General features: G+C 52.5%; 1 protein-coding gene across 1 annotated transcript in view; it reads right to left on the bottom strand.

The window, feature by feature from the left end:
• AJAP1 (adherens junctions associated protein 1) overlaps positions 1–16,524 on the bottom strand; it is a 115,620-nt gene that overhangs the window by 11,957 nt on the left and 87,139 nt on the right. Inside the window, exon 3 of the mRNA XM_041769811.1 lies at positions 213–300. Within this exon, the coding sequence (XP_041625745.1) occupies positions 213–300 (88 nt within the window). The remainder of the gene's footprint in view (positions 1–212; positions 301–16,524) is intronic.

Below are 16,524 nucleotides of genomic sequence, written 5' to 3'. Positions count from 1 at the left end.
CACATCCTGCACACAAACCCCACATTCAGAGGATGCTCCCCAAGGTGTCTCAAGAGCCAGAGCTGCACCCCATTCTCTGACCCAAATGAGAAAAACAATGCCCTGGGATGCAATGGGGCCCAGGTTTGAAAAGTAGGAGACTCTCTGTGCACACTTCCCCAGGAGCCCCCCACAGCCCCCATTTTCAGCCCAGAGGGGCTGAGGAGCCTTACCAGTTTTTTAAGACAAGAGTTGTAATCAGAGCAGCTATGACCATGATGAGGGAGACAGTGATGGTGATAATCTGATGAACAGCCAGACCTGGAAAAAAGGAAGGAGGGGGGCAGCCATGAGACCAGGGCAGGAGACAAAGGAGCCCAGGAAGGGCAAGGGTCTTTCTTCCTTAGAGCAGGTCCTGGCAGGTGCCCTGGGTACCAGGACTGCTCTCACCTGGAGTCCAGGAAGAGAGCCCCAGCCTCACCATCTCTTGGCTCCCCAGCTATGACCTAGCCCATAGGCAGCTGTGTCCTTTCTTGCAACTGCCAAGCTCCTCACCTGGCCCAGGTAAGCTCTGGCTGAGGCACGCCCCCAGGACCTCATACTTCCTTTGTTTCCTCCCATCTGGGTAAGTTCTCGATTCTGAGCACCAGGCCTTTGAAGGGACACAGGAGGGACCAGGGCAGCCCAGGATTTATTGGGAAGGTAAGGGAGAGGGGTCATGGGTTGACTGACCCCCTGGCAGACTCAGGAATAACTGGATCACTGGGCAATGTCTTCCTCTTTCCAGAGTCCCCTCCAAGATGCTCATAGCTTGATGATGTTCCCAAAATAAAAGACCCAGGCCTAGAGACTCATACTTTCCAAAGGCCCAGAAAAGGATCTGCAGTGAGGCCTCACTGCCCTGTGTCTGCAATGTGTGTATGCATGGGGTAGGAGGAGCAGGGGTGCCCTGGGGGGTGAGGAGTGGAAACAGCAAGTCAGAAACAGAAAAAGGGCAGCCTGAGCCCCACCTGAGAGCTGTCTGCTAACCACAGACAGGGGTGGCAGGGGACCCGGATTCCCTCCCATCCTCTCCCTCTGCCCCCAACCCCCTGCACTACCTTCCACTAACCACAGATGCAAGTGGTGGGAGGTAAAGCTCCTACCTCCGGTCTCCCACCGGAGACAACACACCTGTCACATCCTTCCTGGAACACGGACACGGGGGCATGCCCAGCGGACTCACTGGTCCAAAAAAGCCACCTGCAAAGGCCCTGTTCTCTGATAAGAAGGAACCCTACCTGAGGAGCGGGACCATAAAGGTCCTGGGGGTTCTGCAGTGAGCCCTGCAAGTGGCAGCACCCTGTCCCACGGAAACATTAATTTCTCCATGTTCAAGCACTTGGGATGTGTAAGCACTTGCCTCTGTCCACCTCTGGAGTCTACCTGCAGAGTCCCGCCCATCACCCCCGAAGAACCCAGCAGGTCCTGGGGTGAGAACAAGGAGCATTCAGGTCCCAGTGTGGAGGATTTCAGAATATAAGGTTTTTCTGGCGGTCTCCCAAGGACACAGGCTTGCAAACAGATGTTACCTCTCTACTGAATATGATCCTCGTGGGGGAAATTGCTAATAAATGATTCAAAGTTGGCATGACCAGAAAACAAGCTTTCTCTTCCTGTTTGCCTATCTTCTGGACTATTTCTGTTTGTCATGAGGGATTCCCATCCTGAGCCCACAGCATAGGCACCACGAGGGAAACTGGAGAAGGCACATGAATGTAATGGAACTCCCTTCATTTATTCTTTTATCCACTAATTCAAGAACCAGTTATTGAGCACCTAACTGCATGCCAAGCAGCATCAGTTTTGACCAACTAAGCCACAGTGCCCCCTTCTAGGGAGCAGCTGCACTAGTGCCCATTTTCTAAAGTGGCAGCCTTCACTGCTGGTTCTAGCCAATGGCTGAACATACACATGTGCCCAAGTTGTGACACTTGCAATAAACCTCTGGGCCAGTTTGCCTTCTCATATAAGACTGCAAATCAGCTTTCCAATGGGATTGATAGCTAGGTATGCCCCAGGGATCACCCTCAGTCTCATTAACAATGCACTACCCACCAGCCTCAGTGACCCCAACTATTCAGCAGCTTCCCCAACACCCAACTAAGACCTTGTTGGCAGAGGAAGGGTTGGAAATGACGGTGATGGTGATGATGGTGGCGTTGATGGTGCTGGTGATGGTGGTGGTGGTGGCGGTGATGATGGTGATGATGATGGTGCTGGTGATAGTGGTGGTGATAATGGTGATTATGGTGATCTCAGACATGCTCAGTAACTATAACAATTGTCAGATGTGCATTGTCCAAATTATTCCTGGTAACAGCTCTCAAAGGGAGACACTATCATCATCCATTATGGAAGCAAAAATTATGTGGCCCCCTTGGTGTAAATTCCTTGGATCACACAGGATCTGCTGGCTCAAAGCCCATACTAAGAGCAGTAGTGTATAATACGATTCTGAGCTCAGCCTTCACTTCTGTTTTTGCTCTGACCTTCTTTAATCTCAGTTTGGGCCTCTTTCTTCCAAGGCGGAGGCTGGCACCTCTCCCATCTACATTCCTGGGAGAGAGTTAAGCTTCTACATCATAGAGGCAGGTTCGAGCCTCACCACCTCCTCCATGGATAGACCCCATGGGAAAGGCTCCAGGCCCATGCCAAAAGCTTCTCAGTCATTTGTTGGCAGGTTGTACCCCAGTCTCTGAGTCTTCATTTCTTGGGCTAAGCCTTCCATCTTCTAGGTCAGGAGAATTCAACTTATGGAGACTGGCAATGTGGAAGTACACACTGAGTGGGTGAGCCAAGATGGGCAGTGGGGGTTGGTTCAACTGCTAGGGTGGGCTCAGCTGAAGGCACTGAGAGGCCCCAGCACCTGCAGGACCACAGGAGGCCCAGGGCACTGCCAGATTTTGACCTCTTATCTTCTTACTATGGGAATTCTTTTGGGTTGAGTATCTGCAGTGGCTAATGCCCTTGGAAGTTAGAAGTTCCATGACCAGCTGAATCCTAGATGTTTGCTTGCTTCCCATTCCCCCTGTGGGTGAGGTTGGGAAAGCACTGCCTCTCCTCATCTGCTAGATGTAAGAAACTGAGGCCTGAGGGCAGAACAGTGGGCTCAAGGGACTCTCTCCCTCCCTGATGACTCTCAGAATGGAAGACCAGCTCTTTGCCTGAGGTCCTCATAAGTCCCTGCGGCTCTGTAAGAAAGGAGCATCATCATCATCTTCAAACCCACCCGTAACCCCGCACACAATCTAATGCAGTCTCTCACAACTGTAGCTGGGTGACTTATTACATGTATAACTGAAAAGTAGAAAATAAAAACCGGGGCAACAGGGAGAAGGGTAATGATATAACCCTAAAGCTTGCCTTCTTCTGGAGGCCCTTCTGCCTTCGGTACAGAACTCCTCCATAGAACTCACCAAATTAAATTTTGGAGGAAATGATAAGTGGGTTAATAACTAGCCAGGATCATCTGCTATGCTTTCTAGAAGGACTTCTTTATGCCAGGTACCTTGCCAAGCCTTCACATGTGATCAATCTAATCCACCAGCATCCTGCACTTTTGCACCTGCCTCACCGATGAGGAACCTGATGCTGAGGAGTAAAGTGACTTTCCCATCATCATTTGGCAGACCCAGGATGAGAGACAGTTCTCTGCTCTGGAGCCTTAGAGAAAATCAAATATCTAATACCAAACAGACCCATCTGTAGCTACATTCTGGTCATGGAGCTAGCTAGAGGCAAACATCTGACTACTTCTTACATACTTTACTTGCAAGGCAAACTGCCTTATGCTTCAATGCCTTCCCATGCGTTTTGATGGGCTCTTGGGCTCATGCATAAAAGATCAATAGCTATGTAAGAAGAGCCCATAGACCCCATTCTTATGATGGTTTAACAAGGATCAGGCCTTATGACATGTGGCAAGAATGACACTGGTAAGAAGCAGGTAGGAAGACAGAAAAACCAAAAGGATGCCTCCTCACTTCCTCTTTCTGGGAGACCGGCTACTAAGGAGAGAACAGGACAGCAGTGAGCAGTGGTGTCCTGTTTCAATCATCTGCCCTGTCACTGAGTCCTCCCCAAATGCCAGGAGTCCTTTCTTCATCTGTATAAATCCCTTAAGTCTTTCCATGGATGCTGAGTAGGCAAACCTTGCCATTAAGGGCCAGAGAATAAATATTTTAAGGCTTTGTGGCAGTATGGTCTCTGTCGCGACTTCCCAATCCGGCCATTACGGGGCAAGAGCAGCCACGGACAACATGCAAACAAGAGGGTGTGGCTATGTTCCAATAAAACTATTTACAAAACTAGACAGCAGCCAGATTTGGCTCACAGGCTATAGTTTTCTGGCCTCTGATTTAGGTGAACAGCTGAGGGTGGTTTGTCTTATAAATTAAGTAGAATACATATGTATTTTGAACGATTGGTTAAGGCTGGAACTCAATCTTCAAACCTTTGGTTCCCAAGATTAGAACATTCACACCCCATCATCAAAGGTTTACTGAATTCTGAGAATTTCACTGGCCACTGCCAAGGTGATTTCAAAGATAGCCACGGGTCCATCTTAGCAAGCTGGACCATAACAATCAGCAATGGGCAGCTTTGCCCTGCTGGGTTTGTGATGTGATGTTGGCCTGACCACAGATCACTTTGTGTGACAGTTTCCTTGAGAACTCAATTAGACAGGATTCTTGATTTTTGGAAACCAAACTCCAGGGAGAATTTCAACAATTAAGTCCAAGGACCCTTAGAAATATTTCAGCTACAGGTCTTACAATTTTCTCCATTGGCTGAAAAGGAGCTGCATTTTGCCAAAAGACAAGAATGTTCAGATCTCAGAACTGGTGTGTCAAGAGGGACTTCAGCCTACTGGCTTTCCCTGCCCCACGAAAATAGCAGGGTTCTTGGGAGGTTATCTCCCCAGCTTCACTCCTTCCTCACTAATTTCTCCCTATAGTCCCACCTTAAATAGTGTTTCCTCAGGTCAGGTCCCCTATGGCCATTACTCAGCTCAGGCAGGAACATCTGTCCCACAAACCCTACTGACTCCCGGCAAGGCAATCCTTGAACAGTATCTACACCAGCTGTCAGGCAAGCTGTAATCGGGAGAACCACGAGGTCACCTTAAAGAGAATGTACACTCTAACCCCCAAGAAAGGGAAGAAAACACAAACTTTCTCCTCTCCATTTACAAGGTCAATACTGAATCCATCTTCAAGTTCTTTGCAATTCAGACTCGGTCCCAGAGTGCAGAGCATACTGCGTGGGGGTCCTTGCTTCCCCTTCCTGACAGGTGTTATTGTTCCTGCTAATTTAGGGGCTCTTTCTGCTCCTGGTAATTGCCACTGTATACTAATGTGCTAGGAATCAGCTGCCATCCAGATAATGAAAAATTATACCTGGAATAATGGATGGGGACAGATGGATTAGCAAACTCTGCATCAATCAATAGGGCTTTTATGGTTATATTTGTGGTGGTTTGTAATAAGATCAGGCCCTGGAGATTGATGTGGAGTTGGTAATCCATCTCTGAGTCTGGAAGACTTTCTCATTAAATGAGGCTGAATCAAACATGGGCCACTGTCCATGGCAAAAACAAACCCTTCCAGGGCCTTCTTTCCTAGCACTTGAGGAGTGGTACAGTTGGACGAAGGCAGAACAATGGCCTTGGAATTTGCTGAGCTAAACAAATGGATGACATATCTTTGTCAACAGTAGCTCATTTTACAAGCAGGGATCTCATGTGCCAGCACTGTGGGAATGAAGAACAGATGACCAATGGATCCAAGGACATCTGTCTTCAGGGGCTTGATAGGTGAGAGGTGACAGGGGGTTCCCAAAGTACCAATCCCACCGTAGAAACACCATTGCTTTTCCACAAAGCCTGAAGACATGGACTCCACAGCACATCTTTGACAGTCTCTGGGAACACGATGAAGCTCACAGCATCCCCTGCAAGACGGGTGAGAGGTGGCCCTGCTTTTCTGAGTAGGAGGCACTCCACGGTTTGGGCTCATTCTGAGGCACTTGGCCGCCTCCTGGGGTGGGAGAAGGCTGCTCAGGGAAAATGTGTCTTCCAAAACCAGGGTGTTCTCAGGGCTTCTCACTTTTGTGGTGGGGACACAAGGAGCATGCCATCTTCTGAGTGACCCTGCAGAGCATTGCAAGTGGTAGGTGATGGGGGAGCCTGAAACCAGGACTCCATGGAGATAAAGTTGCCCCTTGTTAGAAATCTCTCCAGCTTAGGGCAGGACCACCCCATACAGAAAGAGAGCCACAGTCTGGAAACAGCGGTGCTAACAACTCATGATAACACGGTGAAGGTGAGTCCTCGAGCAATCAGCCCAAAGGACCCAAGTCAGACTGTCCTCAGCCAGGGACATCTGGCCATGTCTGGAGACATTTTTTTTTTTTGGTGACTACACAGGGGTGAAGGGGTCCTACCAGCATCTAGTGGATAGAGGCCAAAGATACTGGCATATGTCCTACAACGCATGGGACAACCCCATAGAAGGAATGATCTGGCTCAAAATGTCAACAATGCTGAAGTTCTTCACTAATGAAAGAGATGCATGAATGACACCAGGAAACAGGTGTCCCCATCCTAACCTGGTCACACCATCCAAACTGAGTTGCCAGAACACCATCACTGTGGTAGCATGTGGTTAGTGGCTCAGACATGTCCCCATCACACCTTACATGGCCACAGAGGCTGAGATGGGATCCTCTGCCCATCATGCCTCCTGTGCTCCCTCCAGCTACTTCCTTCTTAGTAGCAAATGAGGCTGGGGGAGGCATACAGGACTGATCCCCTGCTGCGGCTATGAGTTGGCCATTTAAGGAAGTCCTACGCTTCTTATAGTAGTGGGTGTCCAACTGGTTTGGGCGAATTACCCACAGCCTCATGAAGTGGGTGCAGAGAGCTCCCCATCTCCACATGGAGGCTAGGGGACTTTCTCAACACTGCATAGTGTAATTTGGGAGGTCCCCAAGACCACTTTCAGGTTCAAGAATTCACTCAAGGATTCACAGAATTGAGCTGTTACGTTCAGTTTTGGTTTACTACTGTGAAAACACACATATTAAAATCCACATTGGGAAGAGGCGTAGGGGGCAGAGTGCAGAAGAGACCAGGTGTGAGCCTGCAGCCCTCCTCTCCCGGTGGAGGAACGTGGGCAGCCCTGCTCCCACCAGTGATGATGTGTGACACCATGCACAGGATGTGGCCAGCCAGGGAAGCTGCCCTGAGCCCAGGCATCCAGGGTCTCTGCTATGGCTTGGTCACGTCAGAATGTCTGGTCTTCACCCCAGCCAGACGAGAGGTAGAGCAGACACCCTGCAGCCCAAGGCCTCTACTGTCAGTCCCACTAGTAGTGCAGACTATCTGGTAAACCAAGATACTCCTATCAAGCAGAAGATTTGGAGGACTTTCAGTGACCTCCTGGGAGCCAGGGTCAAGGTCATTTCTCTGAGCAAGGTTAACCCTTCCCTGCACATATAGCTAAGGCCCAGGAAACCCAGGACTCAAACCCCAGAAGTCTTCCTTTGGGGCCCGTGCCTTTAGCGGCTCCCCTGCACCACCCACTAGAGAACAGAGGCCCTTTCTCCAAAGGGGGATGGCCTGTGGCCATGCCACTGTGAGTGCGAGAGAACGTAGGGGTTGTTGTGCGCACCTCTCTGACTATGGCTCCCAAAGGGACTTGAAGTGAGACTCAGGCCCCTGATATGAGGCCCCACCAATGCTATCCCATCCTAGGTTGGCCACATCCAGGGGCCAATTCCTCGGATGATGAGAACCATCTCTGCATTCGGAGACTCCTCTGAATTTTAGAGCCTAGTGAGGAGGCAGGGAGCTAGGGACCAAAAAGATCACGCCAAACACACTGAGATCCCCAGAGAGTTTGGGGGAAACTCCATTCGCTGCCAGGAATGTGGTTCTCACTTTGGGGTTGATCTGTGTCTCCCCCAAAACTCACATGTGGAAGTCCTGACCCCTGCTGCCTCAGAATGGGACCTTATCTGGACATAGGGTTGTTGCAGACTCAGTTAAGATGAGGTCATGCTGGGGTCAGTGGCCTTAATCCAGTATGACCAGTGTCCTTATAAAAAGGGGAGATTTGGAGACACTCACTCCCACAGGGACAAGATCAGGTTCCCCTCTATCAGAGCCCATGAAGCACCAGAAGCCGGGAGAGGCTTGAGCATCCTTTCCCGTAACCCTATCTTGCTCTCATTTCTGGCCTACAGATGCAATAAGGCAGTAAATCTCTGTGGTTGACACCACCAACTCTCTGGTAAGCTGTGATGATGGTGCGAGGAACTGAACACATCTGAGCGGAAATGCTTCGTAGGGACCCAGGAACCTAGGGGGGCGGTCAGTTAGAGCCACAGAAGCCCATGGCCCTTACAATACTTTGCAAAACCAGGCCCCACCTCACAGCTGGATTCAACCAGTCTTGAGACAGCCGGCATCAGCCCCTGGGAGTCCAGACCCTGGACAAGTGACCTGGTCTCCCTGTAGTGGGATGGATAGCATCACCCTCCTGACCCCGAATTCAGGTCCACCTGTCCAACCTCAGAATATGATCTGATTTGGAAAAAAGCTCTTCATCGATTTAATTAATTACCTAAGGATCTTGAGATGAAATCATCCTGGATTTAGGGTGGACAGTCAATGAATGGCTGGTGCCCTTACAAAACCTCAAGGGGGACACAGAGAGACATGGAAGAAACCCATGTGACTGCGATGGGGGCGTGGAGGCTGCCATAGAGGCTGGAGGCATGAGGCCACCAGCCCAGGGCCGCCAGCAGCCACCAGAAGCTGGAGAAAGCAGACAGGACCTTCCCCTAGAACCTTCGGAGAAGGCATGGCCCTGCTGGCACCTTACTTTCTGCTTCAGTCCTCCAAAACCTTGAGAGGATAAACTTTTGTCATTAAAAGACCTCGGCTATGGGACTTGGCCCTGGCGGCCCCAGGAGATCTGTATACTTGCTTTGCCTCACTCGACTCCTCTGCAAATAAGATCCCAGGAGAATTTATTCAGAGGATGAGGAAACATCGTTAGCCACATGGCCGGGCACAGTAGGCCTCAGTGGGGGCAGGTGTCCTTCCCCGGTGGCCATGAGGAGGGCCTCTAGAAGCTCTGCTTCTGCCCCCACCAGCCCCCACACATGCACAGATCTGGGGCAGGGTGGCAAATGGGGTTGAGGTTTGCATCTCTCCCACTCCCTGGGGTCGCTGACACCACACTGAGTAGAAAAGCCTTGAGGCCGAGGTCAGAAAGTGGCTGAGGGCCAAATCCAGCCCACCATGTGATTTGCTAACTAAGATTTTAGTGGCATAGGGCCACATGAGATTAAATGTCTGAGGCTGCTCTTGTGCTACCAGGGCAAGATTCACTCGTGTGGCCCAAAAGCCTAAAATATCTGCTATCTGTCCCCTTAGGAAAGAGTTGGGGACCCCTGCCCTAGAGGACCCCCGGGAATTCCACGGTAGATGCTGCTGTGTGTGCCTGGTGGGGATGGGGTGGGGGCAGCTGGGGAGAGGGTGGTCTGGCCCTCGTGACCCTGCCCACCACTTATCTTGGGGCCTCTCCCACCGCAGGACTGCACACACACGGTCACCCCTCGTGGAAGAGGGCACAGGCTAGATGAGCACTTCTGAGCTGAATTTAACAGCTAGGAGGAGGGTTACACACGGAGGCCAGGCCCTGTCCATCTGCCCTCGGACTCACATTCCCGGGTCAGCAGTGACTGGAATGCTGAAGCGGGGCCCAGGGAACAGGCCTTCCGCCTTGGGCCCTGGCAACCGCAGAGGCTGGGTCAGACCTGCTCGTTCACAGGCAGCATCGCTTCTGAGTAGAAAGGCCAGTCCTGCGTGAACATAACCCCTCGGAGAGGATGAGATTCTCAACTTCAGGAGCTTTGAAAGCACGAGCACCAGGGCTTCTTTGGCCCACCCCTGCCTCTACCTCTGCCCTGCATCATTTGCTGCTCCCTCCCTCCCACTCACAGGCATGGACACACGGGCACACACGCATATACATGCTTGCATACATGTACACACGGCACACTTGGGCACACATGCATACATACATGCACACACAGCCACACATAGGCACCACATGCACACATACACACAGGAACACATGTGCACACATTTACACACTCATGCATGCACCCACAGGCACACAGGCACACATGTGCATGCACACACTCCCCGCATGTACACAAGGCACAATGCACCACATGCATGCACACATGGGCACACATGTACACACGTACACACACAGGCACAAATGCACTCAGGTGCACCCATGCACACACTGAATTCACTGCTCATCTCATTCAAGAACAGACGCTGCCGATATTCAGCTTTGAGCTCAGTAGCCAATATGGAAATGACCCACTTCTTTCACTTAACTCCCAAGCACGTTGGATATTTCAACAAAGGATGGCAGGCGAAGAAGGAGTGTGCAGGGGAAGCCAGCATTGCTCCATGCTAAGGAGGTGTTGGGGGCTGGGGAGGGACACCCCCGTGGTGCCCATCAGCCAGCCCTCCTGACCCACAGAGAGGCTTCTGCTATGAACACACCATGGTCCGTGGGCACGGGCCCAGTGGCTGGGGCTCTGGGTCCCACGAGTCAGGTGTGGAGTCAGTAGCTGGATTACTCAGCAGCAGCGCCAGCACCCGCCATCAGTAAAGTCCATATTTAGCCCATACAGTAGTGAATGGATCAAACCTCTAAGCAAACAGTGCTGCCCTCCCCCACAAAACCTGGCCACCCTCCCTCTCAGAGCATCCTCGCCGTGCCACCTGGATATTCACATTCCGCAGATGATGCTCCGGGACTGCCGTGTGCTCCAGATCACGAGCTGGAGCACCGTGGGTGCGCCTCTCACCCTGGCTATTGGTATCTACGGGGAGTGTGGGCAGAGGCTCAGGCTGCCTTCCTGGTGCAGGGCAGGTCAGCTGGGCTGGGCACGCCCACCAGGTGCATGGCCTGAAGCAGATGCTTGACAAATGCATTCTAGATAAAGGGATGGACCAAAGCCTCATCCGTATTGGAAAGCCCAGGTGTGCCCCATGACCAGATTCCCACCCAGGGGCAATCCTGGGAGCCTTTGTCCTGCTAATCTTTTTATTTGGGGGGTCTTTTTAAAAATACAGTCCCTGCACTTCAGACTCCCAGCCAAGCCTGAGGAACGGGCCCACACTGCAGGGTATCCGTTTCCTATGGCTTATGTGCTTGTTTCCTACTTATTTTCAGCGACATTTCAGCACATTGACTGTGACCCAGTACAGAGCCGCTGTCTAGCAGCTGCATCTCACAGGGGCAGATCTAGGCATGGCCTCTCCCCTCTACAGGCAAAAACACCCTGAGGATGGAGTGAGCGGCTCTCAGATGCTGGCTGCATTCAGGAGGTGCACTCGTGGGCTCCAGTGGGAAAAGCCCTCATCCGTCCGTGCGTCATAGTAAGGACAGAACCACGGGACAGCCACAGACGTCCTGAGGAGCTCAGCCAGGCCTGCAGCGGGCACACATGCGTCCTGCCCCCCCCCACAGCTCTGAGGCTCTGAGCTGCCTGCCTCCCAACCCGGCTCAGAGGCTGCAGAGGATACACAGGAAGCCTCCAGCCGGCGCCCAGGGCAGAGCAGGTGTGATCATTGCTCCTGTCCCAGTTGCTCAGGCAGAGGAAAGCATGGTGTCTGCACTCGGCCCCGAGAACCCCATTTCTGGCGGAAACTGCCCCCATCCACAGGGTCGCTCATGAGGTGCCTTCTGTGCTCTGGCCATCCCAAGGGGGCCACACTGTCCTGGAGCAGTGACACACCAATTTGCCCTACACAAAGAGTAAGGTGGGTGGGGACAAGTCTCTGCATTGCACCTGCAGGACACTTCTCTCCCTCATCCCCGTGCAGGATGACAGTACTGCAATGACAGTCCCCCAATGTCACACGATGGAACAGCGGCACACCTCATCTCTGTAAGGTCTCTGTTGGATAGAAAAGTGCTATGTGCCTGTTCAACACCTGAGGACCTACTATGTGCAGACACCAGGTTGGATATAAGCTGCAGCAAGGACAGCAGCACCCAGTCTGCACAGGCTGTGCTCCCGCAGGCTGAGGGCAGGGGCCAACCAAGCATGCTCAGGAGCGTGTGTGTACTGCGTCTGTAATGAAGGCTTCACCACAAGAGGTACCATGATGGCCCATATGGAGCCAATCATATGGAAGTCAGGGCCCTGAGAGGCTGAGATGGGCACCACAGGTCAGGCATGTTACCATGGTTGAAGGCAGGGAGGGGGGGTCCCATGTCTTCAGCCCTCCCTCCAGCCACACTCTGCTGCTACATCACTTTGTAGGGCCGCCCACCTGAGAATGGGGCAACCTACCCCCGTTCTTGCCCCCAGGCCATGCCAGCAGTGGGGCAGAGGTTGGCCCTGGGCATGTTGAGGCCTTGGCTCTTTTGCACTTTTGTCACCAGGAGAACAAACCCAGGCCAAACACACAGAGCAGGGCAGATGGCCTCAATGACAGGAACTGCAGCCAACCCAGGTAAGCCAGCAGGCGGACAGCCACCCCGAGGTGCTTCCACAGGTGCTCGCCCCTGAGGTCAGGTGCTATTTGTTACATGCTGTCATTTCTGGGACTCCAGCTAACTGAAGAGGGGAGGGGACAGTCTTCCAGGCCAAGAGGAAGAACTGCAGGGAGAAAGGTCAGAGGAGGCCCCACCGACACAACACAGGGGTCACTGCTCCCTGTGGGGCAGGGCAGGGCAGCTTCAGGTCCAGAGAGCTCAGAGTGCCAGATGGTACCAGACGCAGAATTGCCAAGTCCCTGAGTAGCTACCCACTCATGAGCCACGGTCTCAAGGTCTCCCTTTGGGAGCCAAGTTCTGACACATAGGAGGAAGGAGAAGGATATGGGACACACTGGATTTGCTTTGAAAAGAGGAGAGTTTAGGGAGGTGGCTGTGGGCAGCCGGAAGGCACCTGCCCACAGAGGCTGTGCTGGACGCAGGCCCGGCCTTCCCCAAAGATCCTTCTCAGAGTTCTGAAGCAAGAGTTTTGTGCTGTCCTTGGAACCAGGCACTCCCTGCCAGAGACTCCTGATGCACGACTTTGAGAACTGTCCTGTAAAGAAGCCTGTTTCATGAAGTTGGTTTGACCCAGCGTTCCTCCGGACAACCTCACACGTGTACTCTCCCCCGACAGACTATGCGTGTCTGAACCCTGGCACAGCTCACTCTCCGTGGAACTCGGCAGCACACAGGCTCAGGAGAGGAACGAGCCCCTAGCCTGTGGTCCTATTTCTGCTGCATTTTCATGTCCAGCCAGCCACCTGTTGCACCCCTGGCCCTCAATAAACATTTGTGGGGTGAAGAAACAGAACTCAGCTTAGGAAACATGATCCAGCACAGACGTTCCTTGTTGTCTGGTCCTGGCTTGGACGAGCCCCTACTCGGACGAGCCTCTGTTCATAATCAGAGGTCACAGGAGTGCCACCCAGAGCATCCCGGGCACTGGTCCTGGGCTCCGAGCCGGGTGGCCTTGCTGTGTAGAGCCACCACCGAGCTGTTTTCTGCACTGTCAAGTCCCTCACCTCAGCTGGCACCTGGTTAGGGCCCCATGGTGGCCACTGTTCCGTCCGCGTGCGGAGAGACCCTTGCTCACTGGCAGAGCTATGGAACCCCATCAACGGCTTCCTTTCAGTGACCCGGTGAGCTCTGAGTCAAACCTTTAGGGTCAGACCAAGTCCGAGGGGCAGGGTGGGAGAGTCCAGCATAGTCTCTGCAGAGCATTGTGCAGCTCGCGAACAGCCTGGTGGCTCAGCTGGCTGTCAGCCCTGCCTTAAGAATTCACTGACAGTGTCAACGGAGCCAGCAGGAGGGAGATGCCTATCCCTGTGTGCCATTAAAATCCCCATGAAGCGCTAAAGTTTGGGGAAATTGCAATGCAATTTTGATGGGGTAGGGAGGATAGGAGAGGAGGGGAAATGCAAGAGTGCCCACCAGCTTCCCACAGTGGTGCTCTGAGCACTTTTTAAAAGCTTCCTGGTGGGGAATATCTTTAATCCCAAAAGCAGCCACTATTTTTCTGCTGATAACTGTCATTTTATTAAAAACAATAAACAGACAAATAGATGCATCTGACAGACCCCAATACCCACCCCCTCTACCTAGAGGCCCTGTGTACCCATCCCAGTGCCCTTGGGCAGTGGTCTGATCTCTCTTCTCCCATTGGGAGGGGGCGCTCGATGAGAATAACTGCTGTCCTCACCCACCCCAGCTCCAGGGCCACCTGTAGGGCCAGCTGAGGAGTGCAGTGGTGCCTCTGGGCACTGGTCCCCACAATGCCAGGAGAGCACGGAGGAGGGTCCAAGGGGTGGGAGGTACAGGGGAGGAGTGGTGTGTGGTGGATGACAGAGGCTGACAGGGAAACATCTGCCCTTTGCTTTGCTGTGTGGTCCTCATGACATCTGAACCCATGTTTGCAAGACAGCCTTTCAAAGCCCAAGACTGAGGCCCCATCAAAGAGAACCAACAGAAACCAACAGAAAAATGTCCAAGCTCAATCTGGGGGACCTGAAGCCAGGAACTCCCTGTGAGTTTGGAGAACAGAAGAGGTGTCATGCTCCTGCCCCCAAGATCACAGCCATTTGGAGTCAAGGAGACATGTATGGGCTGCAGACAGAGATGGGGGCTGAAGCCTTCTGAGGAGGATGGGCCTTCCAGAAAGGTGGAATCCCAGATTCCAGTCCTTGTGATCCCAAACTACGTGGCTGGGGCAGGAATTGGCAGATGTTTCCTGTGAGGGGCCAGGGGCTAGCAGTTTGGTCTTGGAGGTCCATAAGGTCTACACTGCAACTGGTCACTTCTGCCACTGTAGCCCTGAACCTGCCATAGGGCCAGGCACAGAAATGGGTCAGCCATGCCCTGACTTTAGAATTCCAAGTAATTTTCAGGTGCTATGAAACAGCATCCTTCTGCTTTGTGCCTACCTCTCATCAGATTTTTGTCTATAGCTTTTTGTCCACAATGTCCAGCACTGAACCCAAGTTTACCAGGCACAGCAGGGGATAGCACCGAAGAACAAAATCCAGCAGCAAGGGCACAACAGACAAAAGAAATGGTCTCACAGCATGACCAGGCTTTGGTGTTATCAGGTGCTAACTTGAAAATTACAGGTGATTAATATGGTAAGGAGAATAGATGGCAAGACGGACAACTTCCAGAGAGACCTGCGACATCCATAAATACTAACATCTACATATAAATCATGTCCGCTGATAATTTACATAGGTACACATAAATAATGCATGTGGGTATTTCTGAAGCAAACAGAATCTATTCCTGCTAATTCCTGTGGGACTGGCCGTGGGCGGTTGTAGCTCCCCTTCTGGGTCCTGGCTTCCCCACCCATGCAACGAGTAGCTGAGTCTCCAGCTGTGGTCCTCCAACTATCCTCCTGAGCCGGGACACTATGCTTTCAGGGGCTGGAGTCCTCTCTCCCTCCTCAACTGTGCTGTCTCCCTTCAAGCTGTTCTGCATATGAGAGATACAAGATTTCACTGAAAACAACTGTGAAAATCTTTTTGGATTGATCCATGTGGGGGGCCTTTACAGCAGCAACGACTTACTATTCTGTCAAAGAAGGAGGTTTGTGACAGGCTCCAGCTAAGCTCCTGGGAGCGATGGGATGGTCAGGAGAGTCCCCAGAGGGGGATCTGTCTGGTGGCCAGCACAGGGGCCACATGGCCAAGGATCCACAGGAGCATGATGAGGCCTCTCTCCTCCTGGGGCCCCAGCCTTTGTCTCAGGCCTTGAATTCACCATTTTGGCCCTGGTTTTATAGATGTCTTTGGAGAGGCAATTCCTTATAGGGATAAATCATTCAGGTGACAGTGTAATTGGGTGGGGGTGTGTGGGAAGGCGTGGGAAGTCAAGATCATTTCTTATTGGCTGGAGGGATTCAGAGAAGCAAGAGAATCCTGGGTCCTGATGCAAGTGGTGTCACTGAGGAGCCAGGGACGGAAGGAGGCCAGCCCTCCCCGAGGACCCCACGCAGAAGCTATATTAGGCTCTGCTTAGGTATCTGATTTACACTCTACAACATAATAATCGTTTGCTTGGCACCTACTGTGTGCCAGGCGGACCACTCAGCCTTCCCAGCTCCGTGGGATGGCAAATACGGGGCTCACGGAGATGGCACTGCGCTCCCCGCCGGGCAATCCCATCTGCTCTTGGAGCTAGGGTTACCATGTCTATCCTGACAGTGGCCACAGCACCTTCTCCTGCTGGGACCTTGCATTGGCTACCTTCTCCTATCTGTTGGGAGCTTCCTCTGGGGTAACCGCACCCCCAAGCAGAAAGCAAATCTGTTCCTTCCTTGTCCCCCATCCCAGTGGATGTCACCAGTGTTCTCTCTCCTCCTGCTCCTCCTGCCCCTCCTCCTTCCCCTCTCCCCCCTCCTCCTGCCCATTCAAACCCTCCTTTCATG

The sequence above is a fragment of the Vulpes lagopus genome, chromosome 10 (assembly GCF_018345385.1).
Source record: "Vulpes lagopus strain Blue_001 chromosome 10, ASM1834538v1, whole genome shotgun sequence".
Taxonomy (NCBI): Eukaryota; Metazoa; Chordata; class Mammalia; order Carnivora; family Canidae; genus Vulpes; species Vulpes lagopus.
Note: the sequence above shows the minus strand (reverse complement) of the source record. Positions and strands in the feature narration are given on the sequence as shown.